Consider the following 13,370-nt stretch of genomic DNA (forward strand, 5'->3'; position numbering starts at 1 on the left):
AATTCAGGCAATAGAAGATGCATGCCCTGGGGACTTGGTCATCTGGTTTGTACACTTGAAGGACTGTGTTCTTGTTACACCTACTGTGTTTCTGAGAAATACTTTATCCCTTCTCCATTGCGTGTCAACATCCTAGGCCTTCCCAGATGCTGTAACTTCCTCAAGCTAGAAGATCCCTTTCTTAGTCAAAATGGAATCCTACCTTTCCAGGAATTCATGAGTCAGTTAAGCTGTCAGTGGTGTTGATTGAACTACATGAAAATTTTAGGCAAAAGATCATTTTATGTCAATACCCATTTTTTCCCTGTAATTTTTATCTCCTTATCAAGTAATTGTTGAGAAAATGTGTTTTCTCTTTCTTGGGAACAGGTTACTTTGGATCTCCAGAACAGTAATGAGAAGTTTGGATGTTTCTTACGATCTGCCTTAGATGTTCTGTCTCAAATCTTGGAACTTGCTACTCTTCAAGACATTGGAAAGGTACAAGATTTGTTTGGTTTTTGTTTTGTAGTTAACTTGTCAAATATCCATGGTCCTTACTGGGAGAAATTATATATCACTGATTTCAAAACTGGTACTGTTAAAAAAGAGAGAGTAGTGTTGTGTTCCCACAGTATTGAGTGAAGGGCTAAAGCAGATTGTCCAGGTTAAATTGCTGCTGTTGAAAAGTATTTCTTTTTACTGTTTAAATATATAGAATCAACTGGGTTGGAAATGACCTCCAAGATCATGAAGTCCAACCCTACCATGGTAACTAGACCATGGCACTAAGTGCCATGTCCAGTCTCAGCTTGAAAACCTCCAGGGATGGTGAATCCACCACCTCCCTGGGCAGCACATTCCAATGCCTGATCACTCTCTCTGTAAAAAATCTCTTCCTAATATCCAACCTAACCCTCCCCTGGCAGAGCTTGAGTCTGTGCCCTCTTGTCCTCCTGCTGGTTGCCTGGGAGAAGAGACCAACCCCCACCTGACTCCAACCTCCTGTCAGGGAGTTGTAGAGGAGGATGAGGCCTCCCCTGAGCCTCCTCTTCTCCAGGCTGAACACCCCAGCTCCCTCAGCCTCTCCTCATGGCACTTGTGCTTGAGTCCCTTCACCAGCCTCGTTGCTCTTCTCTGGACCTGCTCCAGCACCTCAATATCCTTCCTGAACTGAGGGGCCCAGAACTGAGCACATGTGGATTTTTCTTTCCAGCAAAATGGTTTGCCTTCAGTCATTCTTGCTATATTCAGATGTTTAAATATGCGAAGTGTCAGAAGACATACTGCCCTCTGCTCCTGCATCTTGGTATTTTTTTCTCCTTAACTGTGGTGTAGGCGTTGTGTACTTTAAGATTAGGAGACAAATCTTGCACTTTTATTTCTTTGCATACTTCTATGATTTCCCTTAAATTAGTTTAGTCCTAAGTAGTACAAAAACCAGTGCTACTGTCCGTTATTCATTGTAATGATTTATATACTGAAGGAAAATCCAATTAGGTGCACTTGTTTTTTCTGATTTTCCTAGTGTGTAGAAGAAATTTTGGGATATCTAAAATCCTGTTTCAACAGAGAACCAACAATGGCAACAGTTTGTGTACAGCAGGTAAGGAGGTGGTTTTGTATGTGTTACTTGAAGGTTAATCCTAATGTCCTGTGGCTATCAATCGAATACTGAGACTGGCCATTCCTTCAAGGGAAGTGGTGTGAGGCAACGTTGGCCTAGGGTGGAGCAAACAGACTATGTTTTCCTTCAGTTTCATTGCTTGTTCTGAAACTTCATACCATCTGAATAATACAGGGCTTTTCTTGACCTGTTTCCAGTTCAAACAACTAGGAAACAAGCTTGTTTCTTACCTTCCCAAAAGTGTTCTTTAGTCAGTTAACTGCATCAAAAGTCCTGGAAAGCAAAGAACTGCATTGCTGATGGATTTCTTGAAGGCTTCTGGTAAATATTTGGGTTCAACTCATCAAAATTTAATTTTGGTGAGAGTCAGGCTTTAGTAGGCTATTTTGAGTTGTCAAATGGAAATAGCTTCAGTTGCAAAACTTATGATATTTTTGGGTGATGTATGGATTGTTTGGTTTTTTTCTAGCTTTTTTTCTGTCTTCTTGTGTTTTGATTACATGAGCCACAGCTTGCATTTTGACCTTTCCTCTGAAGTCCTTTGGGAGGATGAGGAGTCAAGTTGGTTTTTTTCCTGAAATGTTGACTTTTCTTTTTCTCCTTCCAATTTTCTTCTCTAGTTATTGAAAACATTGTTTGGGACAAATCTGGCTTCTCAGTACGATGGCTTGTCTTCAAACCCCAACAAAACTCAAGGCAAAGCTCAACGCTTAGGTTCTTCCAGTTTGAGACCTGGTCTCTATCATTATTGCTTCATGGCACCATACACACATTTTACACAGGCCCTTGCTGATGCTAGTCTAAGGAATATGGTCCAGGCTGAGCAGGAGCATGATGCTTCAGGGTAAATTTCTTCCCTTATGATATAATGTTGACTTGAACTAGAGCCTCTTGTTAGTGTTTTTCATAGATACAAGTATCATGGGGAGCTATGTAACTTGAAATTTCAGACTTAAGCAGAGTAATTTGTCTTGCAATTATGACTAACATGTTTTCCAAAGCAAAGCTAAATCATTAAAATGGATATCACTGAAGTTTTTTAAAAGCATAATAGTTTTAAATGCTTGTATTCAAAAGTATTTAATTGATCTGCTTATTACAGCAAATGTTCAATAGTCTTTAAAGGAAAGGCAGAAGGATTACTAAGGAAAGACCAGAAATTCTTTCTTTACTACATGTTTGTTGTCTAGAAATGTGTTCTGATAAAGATGTTTTGTAGGTTGTCTCTTAATTCTTGAAGCAGTTAAGCAGATTAAGCAAAGTTGGCATTGCAAAACAGTATGTGTCTAAGAACAGTGTGCTTGTTCTTCCTTTTAATCTCTGTGGGGTTTTTTTTGTTTTTTTGTAACAGATGGTTTGATGTGCTGCAGAAAGTTTCTACCCAGGTGAAAACTAACATTACCAGTGCAGCAAAACATCGTGCTGATAAGGTACTTGTATCCATGTTCTCCTGAAAGAGCTGTACCTTAGATTTAAAATACTTTCCTCCTTTTAAAACTAATTTGGTTTTGAATCAGAGACCTGTTCAGATGTTAGATTACTTTAAAATCTCTCTATTACAGAATGCTATTCACAATCACATTCGTTTATTTGAACCCCTTGTCATAAAAGCATTGAAACAATACACAACAACAACATCGGTACAGCTGCAGAGACAAGTCCTAGACTTGCTTGCTCAACTGGTTCAGCTACGAGTTAACTACTGCCTTCTGGATTCAGATCAGGTTGGTACATCACCACGTTTGCAAATTGGAAAAAAACTATTAAAATACAGGGATCTCCCCAGCAGGGTTAACGTTTGCAGGAAAAGTACTTCCCACAATCCCATCATTGTACTATAGGTGAAAGCAAAGATTTTTAAAGGAGGGTGATGCTCCATTTCCCCCCAGCCACAAAGAGCTTCAGATTTCTGGGTTTTTTTGCATATAAATTACTGTGAGTTCTGCAAAAACTCTTCATCAGATTGACTTTAGGAATAAGATGATGTGGCCAGTGCAATCAGTATTGTTAAATAAAACTTCATTTTGCTCCTTTTTATACTGAGAATATGAATTTCCTTGTGACTGATAATGAGCATCAGCATTGACAACTACTATTTGATGTTAGTGACAGCAGAGGGAAGCTAGTGGCAAATCCAGTAGTCTGTGTGATTGCCCATATAACAGTAAATTTATAACATAAAATTTAAGTGGTTTCCTTACAAGTGTTTTATTTACTGCAGTATTTTGGGGTTTATAAACTCATGTGACTTGCAATACGTAACTTTTCTGTAGGCTCATAGAGAGATAATTCTTGTTAATACCTAAATACTTTGGATTTTATCTTTGTTTAGAGCCAGATTTTTGGTTGATTCTGAACTGCTTGACTACAGTGCCTCAAAAAGTGTGTTACATGAGTGAAAGTGATACTTAAAAATGTACAGACTATAGGTGAAACGTGGCCTAAGTTCATAAAAACAGTAAGCTGTCACATCAAACAGGACTCTTCATCTTCTGTAACTGTAGAGGGAACATTTTGTAACATTTTAGAGTGAACTGTAAGTGTAAATGATTTTCAGTGCTTGTCTATAACTGTCAGAATAGTTTCAAATGGGAATTAATGTCTCTGTTCTGTTGCATGCTTTATTCTCTCTTCAGGTGTTCATTGGATTTGTGCTAAAGCAGTTTGAATACATTGAAGTAGGACAGTTCAGGTATGAAATTTGCAGAGATCCTTTGAACACTGTGGGTTTACAACTGTCTTATTCTGAAGCAAGTAGTGATTAGTTTTGCTGGGTATTTGTGCCTTATGAGAAAAGGAGAGTTGCCTTCAAAGCAATGTGCTTGTTTGTTCTCTGGCTCCAGTGGTCCCTTTTAGATGATGTAGGTTTCATGTGATTGAAGAAGTCAGGAAGTAGCATGGAGAAAAGTAATCTGGAACTGTATTGTTCTGTTTCTCCATTTTGGTGTTGTAAAACCATTCGTTTGGAACCCCCCACCAAAGCTGTTCTTTTAGGAATCATTTAATTGCTAGATTCAATGGCTTAAGGGAGAGCTACTACCTATTGTGGATTCAGTGAATCTGTGTGCATTCTGGTCTCCTGGTGCACTTTGTATAGTACCTAATAGATCATAATTATTGTCAGTTACTTCTGGTTTTTTCTCACACTTGAGTTTATCTGAAGAGATAAGTTGGTTTTCTGCTCTCTGGATCTTCTACAGAAATACTCCAATGTGTGTCCTGTGCAATAGATAGCACATTATAGTATTAGTAAGTATAATAGTCAAAGCTTGAAAGAAATCTCTTGAAAAAAACCCACAGTACAGAACTGCAGAAAAATTATAGAAATAGTGTATGGAAGCAGAGCAACGCACTCTGAAAAAAACTGATTGTAAAAAGATGGAGTTTTACTGAACAAAGCTGTGGGATTCAAACTTGACACTTTAATGTTTTGTTTTATTTTCAGAGAGTCTGAAGCAATTATTCCTAATATCTTCTTTTTCCTGGTGTTGCTGTCCTACGAGCGATACCATTCCAAACAGATAATTGGAATTCCCAAGATCATTCAGCTGTGTGATGGTATCATGGCCAGTGGGAGGAAAGCTGTTACACATGGTAATTCTACAAAACAATTTTATTAAAAAGGAAAAAGGGCACCAACACTAGTATTAGTAACAGTTCAGCAATGAAAACAGTGTTGACTACTAAGCTGTAGAAACTGTAATCATCCTGATTGTTCCAAAAGACACAAGCTTTTACATTTTTAATACCTGAAATAAGTCTCAGTTAAGTTTATTATACCTTACTTACGCTGCTGCCCCACATTCTGCACTGTACATAATTGCAACCAATCTTTTATTTGAGTCTTTATTAGGCAATAAGTTTTCAACATAGCAGTATAGTCAAGGATTTCATTTTAATTTTTAGGCAGCTTTCTCTTCCTTCTACTTTCAGCCTTTAAGTATATACATCTCTCATATTTTCCAGTGATTCTACTGAGAAATACTTAATAAAAATATCTTCTTTTAGCTCTGTGAGAATGCCAAATGTGTCCATAATGTAAATGTTATACTAGAAGTAAGAAGATAGCCATCATTACACTTGATAAATTTGGGGTTTGTGGGGGTTTTTTAGGTATGGGTAATACCTTTAATAAACTAAAGCCCATTTTACTTTTAGTAACTGAACTGTTAGATCAAGAAATCATTGTTCAAGAGTGACTTGTCTCGTGCTAAAACAAATCCATCCCATTTCAGCAATACCAGCTCTGCAACCCATTGTTCATGATCTCTTTGTGTTAAGAGGAACCAATAAAGCTGATGCTGGCAAAGAGTTGGAGACACAGAAAGAGGTGGTAGTGTCAATGCTGCTGAGACTTATCCAGTACCATCAGGTAAGAAAGGAGGACAAAGGGTCCCTGTTTATGGTCTATAAAAGGGTAACATTGCTGTGACTGCTAAAAATGCTTCAGGCAATGCTAATGATTTTCTGTACAAGCTTTGAATATTTGGACTCTGTGTGATGTCTTTCCTCATAGAGAGTGCAAAGATTTGAGCATAGGGGAAGGGTTCTGCACTACAGTCAGTGTTTCAAGTTAAGTAACATATCTGTAGAATTTTGTAATGAAACCTACATAAATCACTGGAAACTTCTAGTTAGGATCACTTCTGCAGACAGAAGAAACAGAAGGTTAGTGGAAGAAAAGAAACTTAAAAGAATGGGTGTAAAATGGAAGAGAAGACAAGTTTAAGATTAGGAAAGATGCTGCATAGAGATGATTTAGGTATTGCTGTACAACAGCAGAATCTTGAATAACACTTATTTTAACAAGGTAATGAAACTGGTAACTAGGTATTTGTTATCACTGATTACTTTGACCCAGACCTCATGGGTTTGGAAAACATGTTTCTGCCTTGTAGGAGTATAACAATGACTTTCTTCAACACACTTTGTTTAAAAGAAAAACATAAAAGTAATTCTAAGAGAAGTGACATGATCAACATGGGATCTTATTGCTTATTCAGGTGCTTAACAAACTTAATATGCCTTTCCTTTCATCATGTGAAAATGCAATTCTAGTGTATGCTAATGTAAGCACTGTATTTTCTGAGAATAGTTGGAAAAAAGTCAGTACATCTTGTCAAAATAATTTGTTAGAACTGCGTGTTCAGATTGGGGTAATTTTGTGTATCCACATTTTCTTTTGAATTTGTAGTTTTATAATCATAAAATGACTAATATAACTATATGAAATGACACTCTGTAGACACATGATGTGAAATAGTGAATAACTTTGTGTTATATAAGGTACTGCAATTGCTAGCAGATCCCCTTCTGACACACTTAACCTATTAAAGGCCACCCATGCACTGCTCTTCCCACACCATCCCGTTTGTAGTTATTCTTCTGCCCTGTTCTGCTGGTGCAGTGTGTGTGAACTAACCCTGGCCTGTTCTGTTGCTCCCTGGCTGTGGCTGGGATGTTCTGCACTGGTGTCCCTGTGAACTGGAGGGGTTCCAAGAGCTGCAGCCTTTACCTGTTTTCTGTTTAACTGTAGCTGCCACTCATGGAGCTCCAGAATTCAAGTCATTCAGCCCAGATTCACTCCTTTCTCCTCTCTCATGAGAAAGATTTTTTTGGGAAGAAAGTCACTGGGAATTTCCTGAATCTGAACTACTTGAATTTCTTTTACAAGTACTCTGTTTTACTGAGCCAGATTCTTCTGTCCCAGTTGCCAGTCCATATATTAACATACCTGCTGGTTGTGTCTTTGGCCTGTCTGTCCTGCAGGGCTTAGTCTCTATAACCCTCAAACCCATAATGCAGTTGGCTACTGGAAGTGACCCTTGCTTGATGTGCTCTGTTACATGCTTTCCTATAATCCTTTATATGAAAGTGACATAGGTGAATGAGTTCCATAAAAATGTCTGTTTTGTTTCCTTGACCAAATTTAAATGTTATTAGAGCTAAAGGCAGGGTATACATGTGAGAAGTTGTTCTCTTCCTGCCTCCCCTTTTTGTTAACTAATGCTGCATTTAGATTTATGATCCTTTTTTGCAGTTGTTTGAATAGTCTTTTGACAAATCCCATTTAGAAAGGACCAAGAAAGCATTTTTTTTCTAGTTTATTAAAGTAACTTGAAAATTCCTTGAAAAACAACAACAAAGCCATAATCAAGAACAAGCTTTTAACCTGAAAATGGGGTTTTAAAAATGTTGTTTGATTTCTCTTGTGGTTTGTTTTTTTGTTCCTGTTGGCTTTTTGGAAGATGGTAGAAACAGTAATATTTTTCCCAGTATGGTATTACTTGAATGTTTGCTGTTACTTTGAGTGTCCACTTACATTCTTTTGGATTTTTCCTCAGGTACTAGAAATGTTCATCTTAGTATTGCAACAATGTCATAAAGAAAACGAAGACAAATGGAAGAGATTGTCCCGGCAAATAGCTGACATTATTCTCCCAATGCTTGCAAAGCAGCAGGTGATTATATGATTGCTTTAAATCTATAAACATCTGAAATAGTTCCTATAATACATGTACCAATAATGGCTTTGGGTAGTTGATTTATTTATTTTTTATGTGAAGACAGATTTTCTTGAGATTGTGGTTGCCATATCTGGAAAAAACAATTACTGCAAGGTAAATTAAGTTTTTGAAGTAATGAAGTTCATGTTTAAATGCATGAAGGATGTGCAATATGATTGAGATTTGTTTCCAGAGGAAGCTTATTCTACTTCTCTTAGATACATGATTATATAAGAGTGCTTGTTAAATGGCCTGAAGATTGTCCCATGTTTTATAGAATGTCAAAATTAATTTTTTCATAGCCACAATGGGTCTAATTGCAGACCAGGTTACTCAAAGCCCCATCCAACCTGGCCGTCAACAATTCCAGGGATTGGGGCATCCACAGCTTCTCTGAGCAACCTGTTCCAGTGCCTCACCACCCTCATAGTAAAGAATTTTATCCTAATGTCTAGAGTAAATCCACCTTCTTTCAATATAAAGCCATTACCCCTTATTGTATCACTTCCCTGCCCCTGTGAAAAGTCCCTCTCCAGGTTTCTTGTAGGTTTCCTTCAGGTACTAGAAGGGCTCTATGTTCTCTCTGGAGCCTTCTCTTCTCCAGGCTGAACAGCCCCAACTCTCTCAGCCCATCTCTACGGGATAGATGCTCCAGCCCTCTGAGCATCTTCATGGAATCTGATCTTGCCGCAGCAAGGCCACATCCTCCTTTTGTTGGGGACCTGAGAGCTGGACCCAGCACTGGGATCTCACAAAAGCAGAGAGGAGGGGCAGAATCCCCTCCCCTTAGCCTGCTGGCTGCTACTTTTGATGCAGCCCAGGATGTGGTTGGCTTTTTGGGCTTTTTTTTTTTTTTTGCCTGGCTTCTTTATAAATAAAAAATGTATTTAAATGGAATTTTCTGTATTTCAACTTGTGCCTGTTGCCTTTCGTCCTGGTACTGGATACTGCTGAAAAGATTCTGGATCTTGCTTCTGTACTTGGATCATCTCTTCTTCGTGCTTCCCCTAGTCAGATACTTGTACACTGATTAAGATCACCCTGAGCCTCCTCCAGAGTGAACAATCTCAGCTATGACTTGTATGACACATGCTCCAAGCCAGTAACCATCCATGTATCTTTCTGCTGGGCTCCCTCTAGTGCGTGCGTGTTTCTCTTACTGGACTGCACACTGGGGAAGGAGAGTTGACCTTTTCTATCTGGGAAGTAAAGACAACTCTTTTTCAGAAGAAAGATTTTCAGTGCTGCTCCCTAAGTAACAGAGGACTTGTCTTTGATACAGCTTTCCTGGAATTAGAAACACTTACATCAAGGATAAAAAGTAGAACTGGTGAAATTGTGCCCTGAATGTTCTTTGCTCCATGATGGCACTTCCCCACTCCCATGAGATCTTATGGCTGGGGAGAGTGGGCAGTTATTGTGGATCAGACAACAGTTTTTTAGCAAAACAAATTGGAATTGCTGTTGGTTTGTATCAATCTGTGCACGTGCTCACCTGTCAAGATATGTAAGCAGGATAAGCTCCTCCAGGTTTCTAGTCTTGTCCTTTGCTTTTTGCAACTGATTGTTTTATAATTTACCTTAAAATCTGTTCAAGTAAGCTGCCCTACCTCTGTTGCTTTAATACCAATGTAGCTGTTTGGTTTCCTGATGATTAAGAGAGTTTTTTTCCCTCCTAGTTACCTGCATAAGTTTATTCATGACCAGCATTCCTCTCTATAAATATGCCTGGTAGGATGTGCAGGGAGGAGAAAAGTTTTTAAATTTTATGACAAGTCAGGCTTCTGGTCTCATTCTCTGAATAAGGGATATTTCTCCTAATCAAATATATGTTGTGTGTATATTGGATTTCATATGATAGATTTTTGTCCATGTTCTCAGAACTCCTGTGCAGTGTCTGCAGTGAAACTTTCATTTACATTTCATAGCTTTGGGTTGCTCTGAATTTTGTACTGTAAAGAACAGCTTTATTACACACAGGTGGTCAGAAATGTTTAAAACCTGAACTGGTAATTTTGTGTTGAAGTTAGTGGATAGTTACAAATCATCAGTTTTGTGTTTTCCTTTGACAGATGCACATAGACTCTCATGAAGCTCTGGGAGTATTGAACACCTTGTTTGAGATTTTGGCTCCTTCATCCCTTCGCCCTGTGGACATGCTCTTAAGGAGTATGTTTGTTACTCCTAAAACAATGGTAAGCAATTGTTTTTAGAGAAGAGAGAATCTGGTGTCTTTCATGCAAAACGAAAGAGCCTATGTTTCTCTTTAATTATTTGCTGTGTGGTGTTAAAACACCTGCAGCAAATTTTGTGAACATATTGGTTAGAACTGATAAAATTTACCAACTGGGAGCGTTTTATACAGGAATGTTCTGCTTATGGATTACTTGCCTTCATTTTGTATTTTGAGGACCAGGAATATAGAGAAAGGTAATGTTATAATAAATTATCGAATGCAATTTAACACGTAAATCCCATTTTTCTTACACAAGTGTTTGTACCTTTTCATAGTTGTTTGTTCAGCGAGGTGTGAATATGAGCTTGACAGCTACCACAAGAATCACATTTTGGAAGATCTGAACTTACAAGTTATTTCTTGCTTGCTTCATTCTCTAAAGGGGCTGATTTTTTACCAATTAATGAAAATGTTAATTTGAAAAATATGTTCTTGTGGTGTTTAGCTTCAAAGGTATTGAATCTTCTCTATTTTTGTATTTGTGTTAGGCATCAGTGAGCACTGTCCAGCTGTGGATTTCTGGAATTTTAGCTATCCTTCGAGTTCTGATTTCACAGTCAACAGAAGACATCGTTCTGTCCCGTATACAAGAGCTTTCCTTCTCACCTTATTTGATTTCATGTCAAGCAATTGACAGACTGAGACGTGGAGAAAATAATGTGTCTGCACCAGAGGATCGCACTGAGGCTAAACAGGCCAAATATCTGCCTGAAGAGACATTCTCTAGGTATGTTGTCCCTCAAATCTGAGAAGTCACAAATACATTGTGCAATAGATAACATTTATAGAACTGTTATCTGATAAGAATGAAGTTTGTTAGTAAGTTGATATGGGACAAGTGTGTGTGGAGGAAAGAATAATGGGATGGACAGGAATGGAGAAGTTGAGTGTTTTTTAGTAAGGACTTTGGACTGTTCTGTTACCTCTTCTCAACGCAAGTAGAGGACCTAATGGAGCTGTTAAAATGGGTGAATCCTGGATTTTTAAAATCAGGTCAAAAAACTGCTTAACCCTTTCCTTCCTCTCTGTGTAGGGACTAAAAAACAAGTCATCCCCTTAAGTAGAAGCTCAGGTTCTCTACTCAGAACTTAGCAGCAGATGGATTCGAATCTACTAAGTTAGTCCTGCTCTATTTTTCCTGTTTTTTCAAGAGCTGACTTTGTCTATTTAGCATCCCATGTTGATATCCTCAGAGAGTGACAAACTTCAGGCAAAAGAAGCATGGGGAGATGGCAGTGGTGTTATGTTGACATAAGTTTGTCATTAAGGCATTATGTTTTAATGTGGTGGGAAGCTTTTGAAATAGCTATTTGTTTATGTTTTTTACTCAAGTATGGAACTTCAGGTAGGAATAGAATGCTGTTTCTTGTCATTCAGCTCCCTGTGAGGGTGATGAGTAGAGGGAAAAAGGGCTTCTGGGGTCCTGTACTGTGTCCTTATGTCCAACAGCAGTGATATAAGTAATGGGATAGTGGTTATGGCCAGAGACAAGGATGGCTTTCCTCAAATGCCCTGTTTGGTGCTTCTTTAGACACCACCCATTGCCCCATTTCATAGGCAAACCTCATCTTGTTCTGAAAGGTGTTGCATTGGTAGCTTTCCTGTTGATTGTATATGTGTTTTTTTCAAGGTTCTTATTACAACTGCTTGGCATTCTACTGGAAGATATTGTTACCAAGCAATTGAAGGTGGACATGAATGAGCAGCAACATACTTTCTACTGCCAGGAGCTGGGCACACTGCTTATGTGCTTGATACATATCTTCAAATCAGGTAATACTTGAAACATTGCCCATGGAGTAGCATGCAGTGGCAGAGTGGTTTTTCAATTCTAAGGCAACTGCTGAATGCATTTAACCACTGAGAAAGAATATGTAGGTGCTGAAGAAGTTTTGTTATTCCATGTAAAGAACTTCCCAAACTTTGTGCTCATGCATGCAGAGCACATTTTTCACATTTCCTCTCTTTGAGGAACAAAAACCAGTTACTTTTCATCTCTCCTTGTAACTGTTCAGAATTTTCTAGTCCAAAAATGCAAAGCATTTCAAATTTGTGGCCATAGTTAATCATGGTTTTTCTCAGTTTGGAGGTTGGTGGGCATGTTCGTACCTAATACTGAGTTCTGGTTCATCAGACTTATGACAAGGTTTCTGGATTTTGCCATAATTGGTAAAAACATATCCAACAAACTGAAAAAAAACACCCTGAAAAATAGGAAAAGTAGCACTGTTTCAGCTAACTGCTCTTGAGCTCCATTCTTCATTTTGCCTTAGGTGTCTTCTGCTGGATACCCAGTCTCTGGCCCTTTGGTAATTCCTTAGTCCTTAACCTGACTCCTTAGTCTTATTTTCCTAATAGTGGCACTGCTTTTTCTTTCTTTTATTCTTCTGTTACTATGACTGCCCTTTTTGCCTTCTGATTTTCATCCTGCAGTGAAATGCAACCTTGGATTGCTGTAGTTGTCTGTAATTTAAAAGGTCTTGGCACAGGTCCTTGGTTCTTCATAGCCTTCGTTGCAGATATGGCACAAGGAACTCTGCATTCCATTGCCTCAGTCTGTAAAATGGGACTTCAAGTACTTCATTCCTTAGCAGATGTGAACAACAAAAAAGTACATGCATGTTGTTAGACATTTAGCTTAGTTCAGTGCTCCATTGTATCTGAACAACCTCTCATCTTTTTTTCTTTTGAACCTCTTCCTACAGAGTTCAGCTCAAGTCCTTCCTTGAGGGAAAAACTTAGTTCTGTTCGTGTCATTGCTTCTTGCTGATACAAGTATTGTAGATGTAGAGTTAAAGTGCAGGTGGATGTATTCTGGGTCTTCAACTAGTTCTCTATTGAAGCTCAAAGCTTCTGTGTTGTCTTGCTTCAACTTTCAGTAGCTTCAGTCCTTGTCTTCAGTGTCACTAACAGGTGGAAAAGTGAGTGGGAAACCAATTGAGTTATATTTTGAGAGTTTGTGCAGCTGTGGTGGAGCCTGTTTTATATTTTGACTTGTCAAGAGAGAGCTTTGGCTTAAGAA

General features: G+C 38.4%; 1 protein-coding gene across 1 annotated transcript in view; it reads left to right on the forward strand.

The window, feature by feature from the left end:
• HTT (huntingtin) overlaps nucleotides 1-13,370 on the forward strand; it is a gene marked incomplete at its 5' end in the record, with an annotated part of 69,433 nt that overhangs the window by 29,146 nt on the left and 26,917 nt on the right. Inside the window, 12 exons of the mRNA XM_009075182.1 lie at nucleotides 370-480; nucleotides 1,508-1,585; nucleotides 2,227-2,450; nucleotides 2,958-3,036; nucleotides 3,169-3,330; nucleotides 4,243-4,298; nucleotides 5,052-5,200; nucleotides 5,842-5,978; nucleotides 7,951-8,067; nucleotides 10,185-10,307; nucleotides 10,837-11,075; nucleotides 11,979-12,121. Of these exons, the coding sequence (XP_009073430.1) occupies nucleotides 370-480; nucleotides 1,508-1,585; nucleotides 2,227-2,450; nucleotides 2,958-3,036; nucleotides 3,169-3,330; nucleotides 4,243-4,298; nucleotides 5,052-5,200; nucleotides 5,842-5,978; nucleotides 7,951-8,067; nucleotides 10,185-10,307; nucleotides 10,837-11,075; nucleotides 11,979-12,121 (1,618 nt within the window). The remainder of the gene's footprint in view (nucleotides 1-369; nucleotides 481-1,507; nucleotides 1,586-2,226; nucleotides 2,451-2,957; nucleotides 3,037-3,168; nucleotides 3,331-4,242; nucleotides 4,299-5,051; nucleotides 5,201-5,841; nucleotides 5,979-7,950; nucleotides 8,068-10,184; nucleotides 10,308-10,836; nucleotides 11,076-11,978; nucleotides 12,122-13,370) is intronic.

Source organism: Acanthisitta chloris, unplaced genomic scaffold, assembly GCF_000695815.1.
Source record: "Acanthisitta chloris isolate BGI_N310 unplaced genomic scaffold, ASM69581v1 scaffold1405, whole genome shotgun sequence".
Taxonomy (NCBI): domain Eukaryota; kingdom Metazoa; phylum Chordata; class Aves; order Passeriformes; family Acanthisittidae; genus Acanthisitta; species Acanthisitta chloris.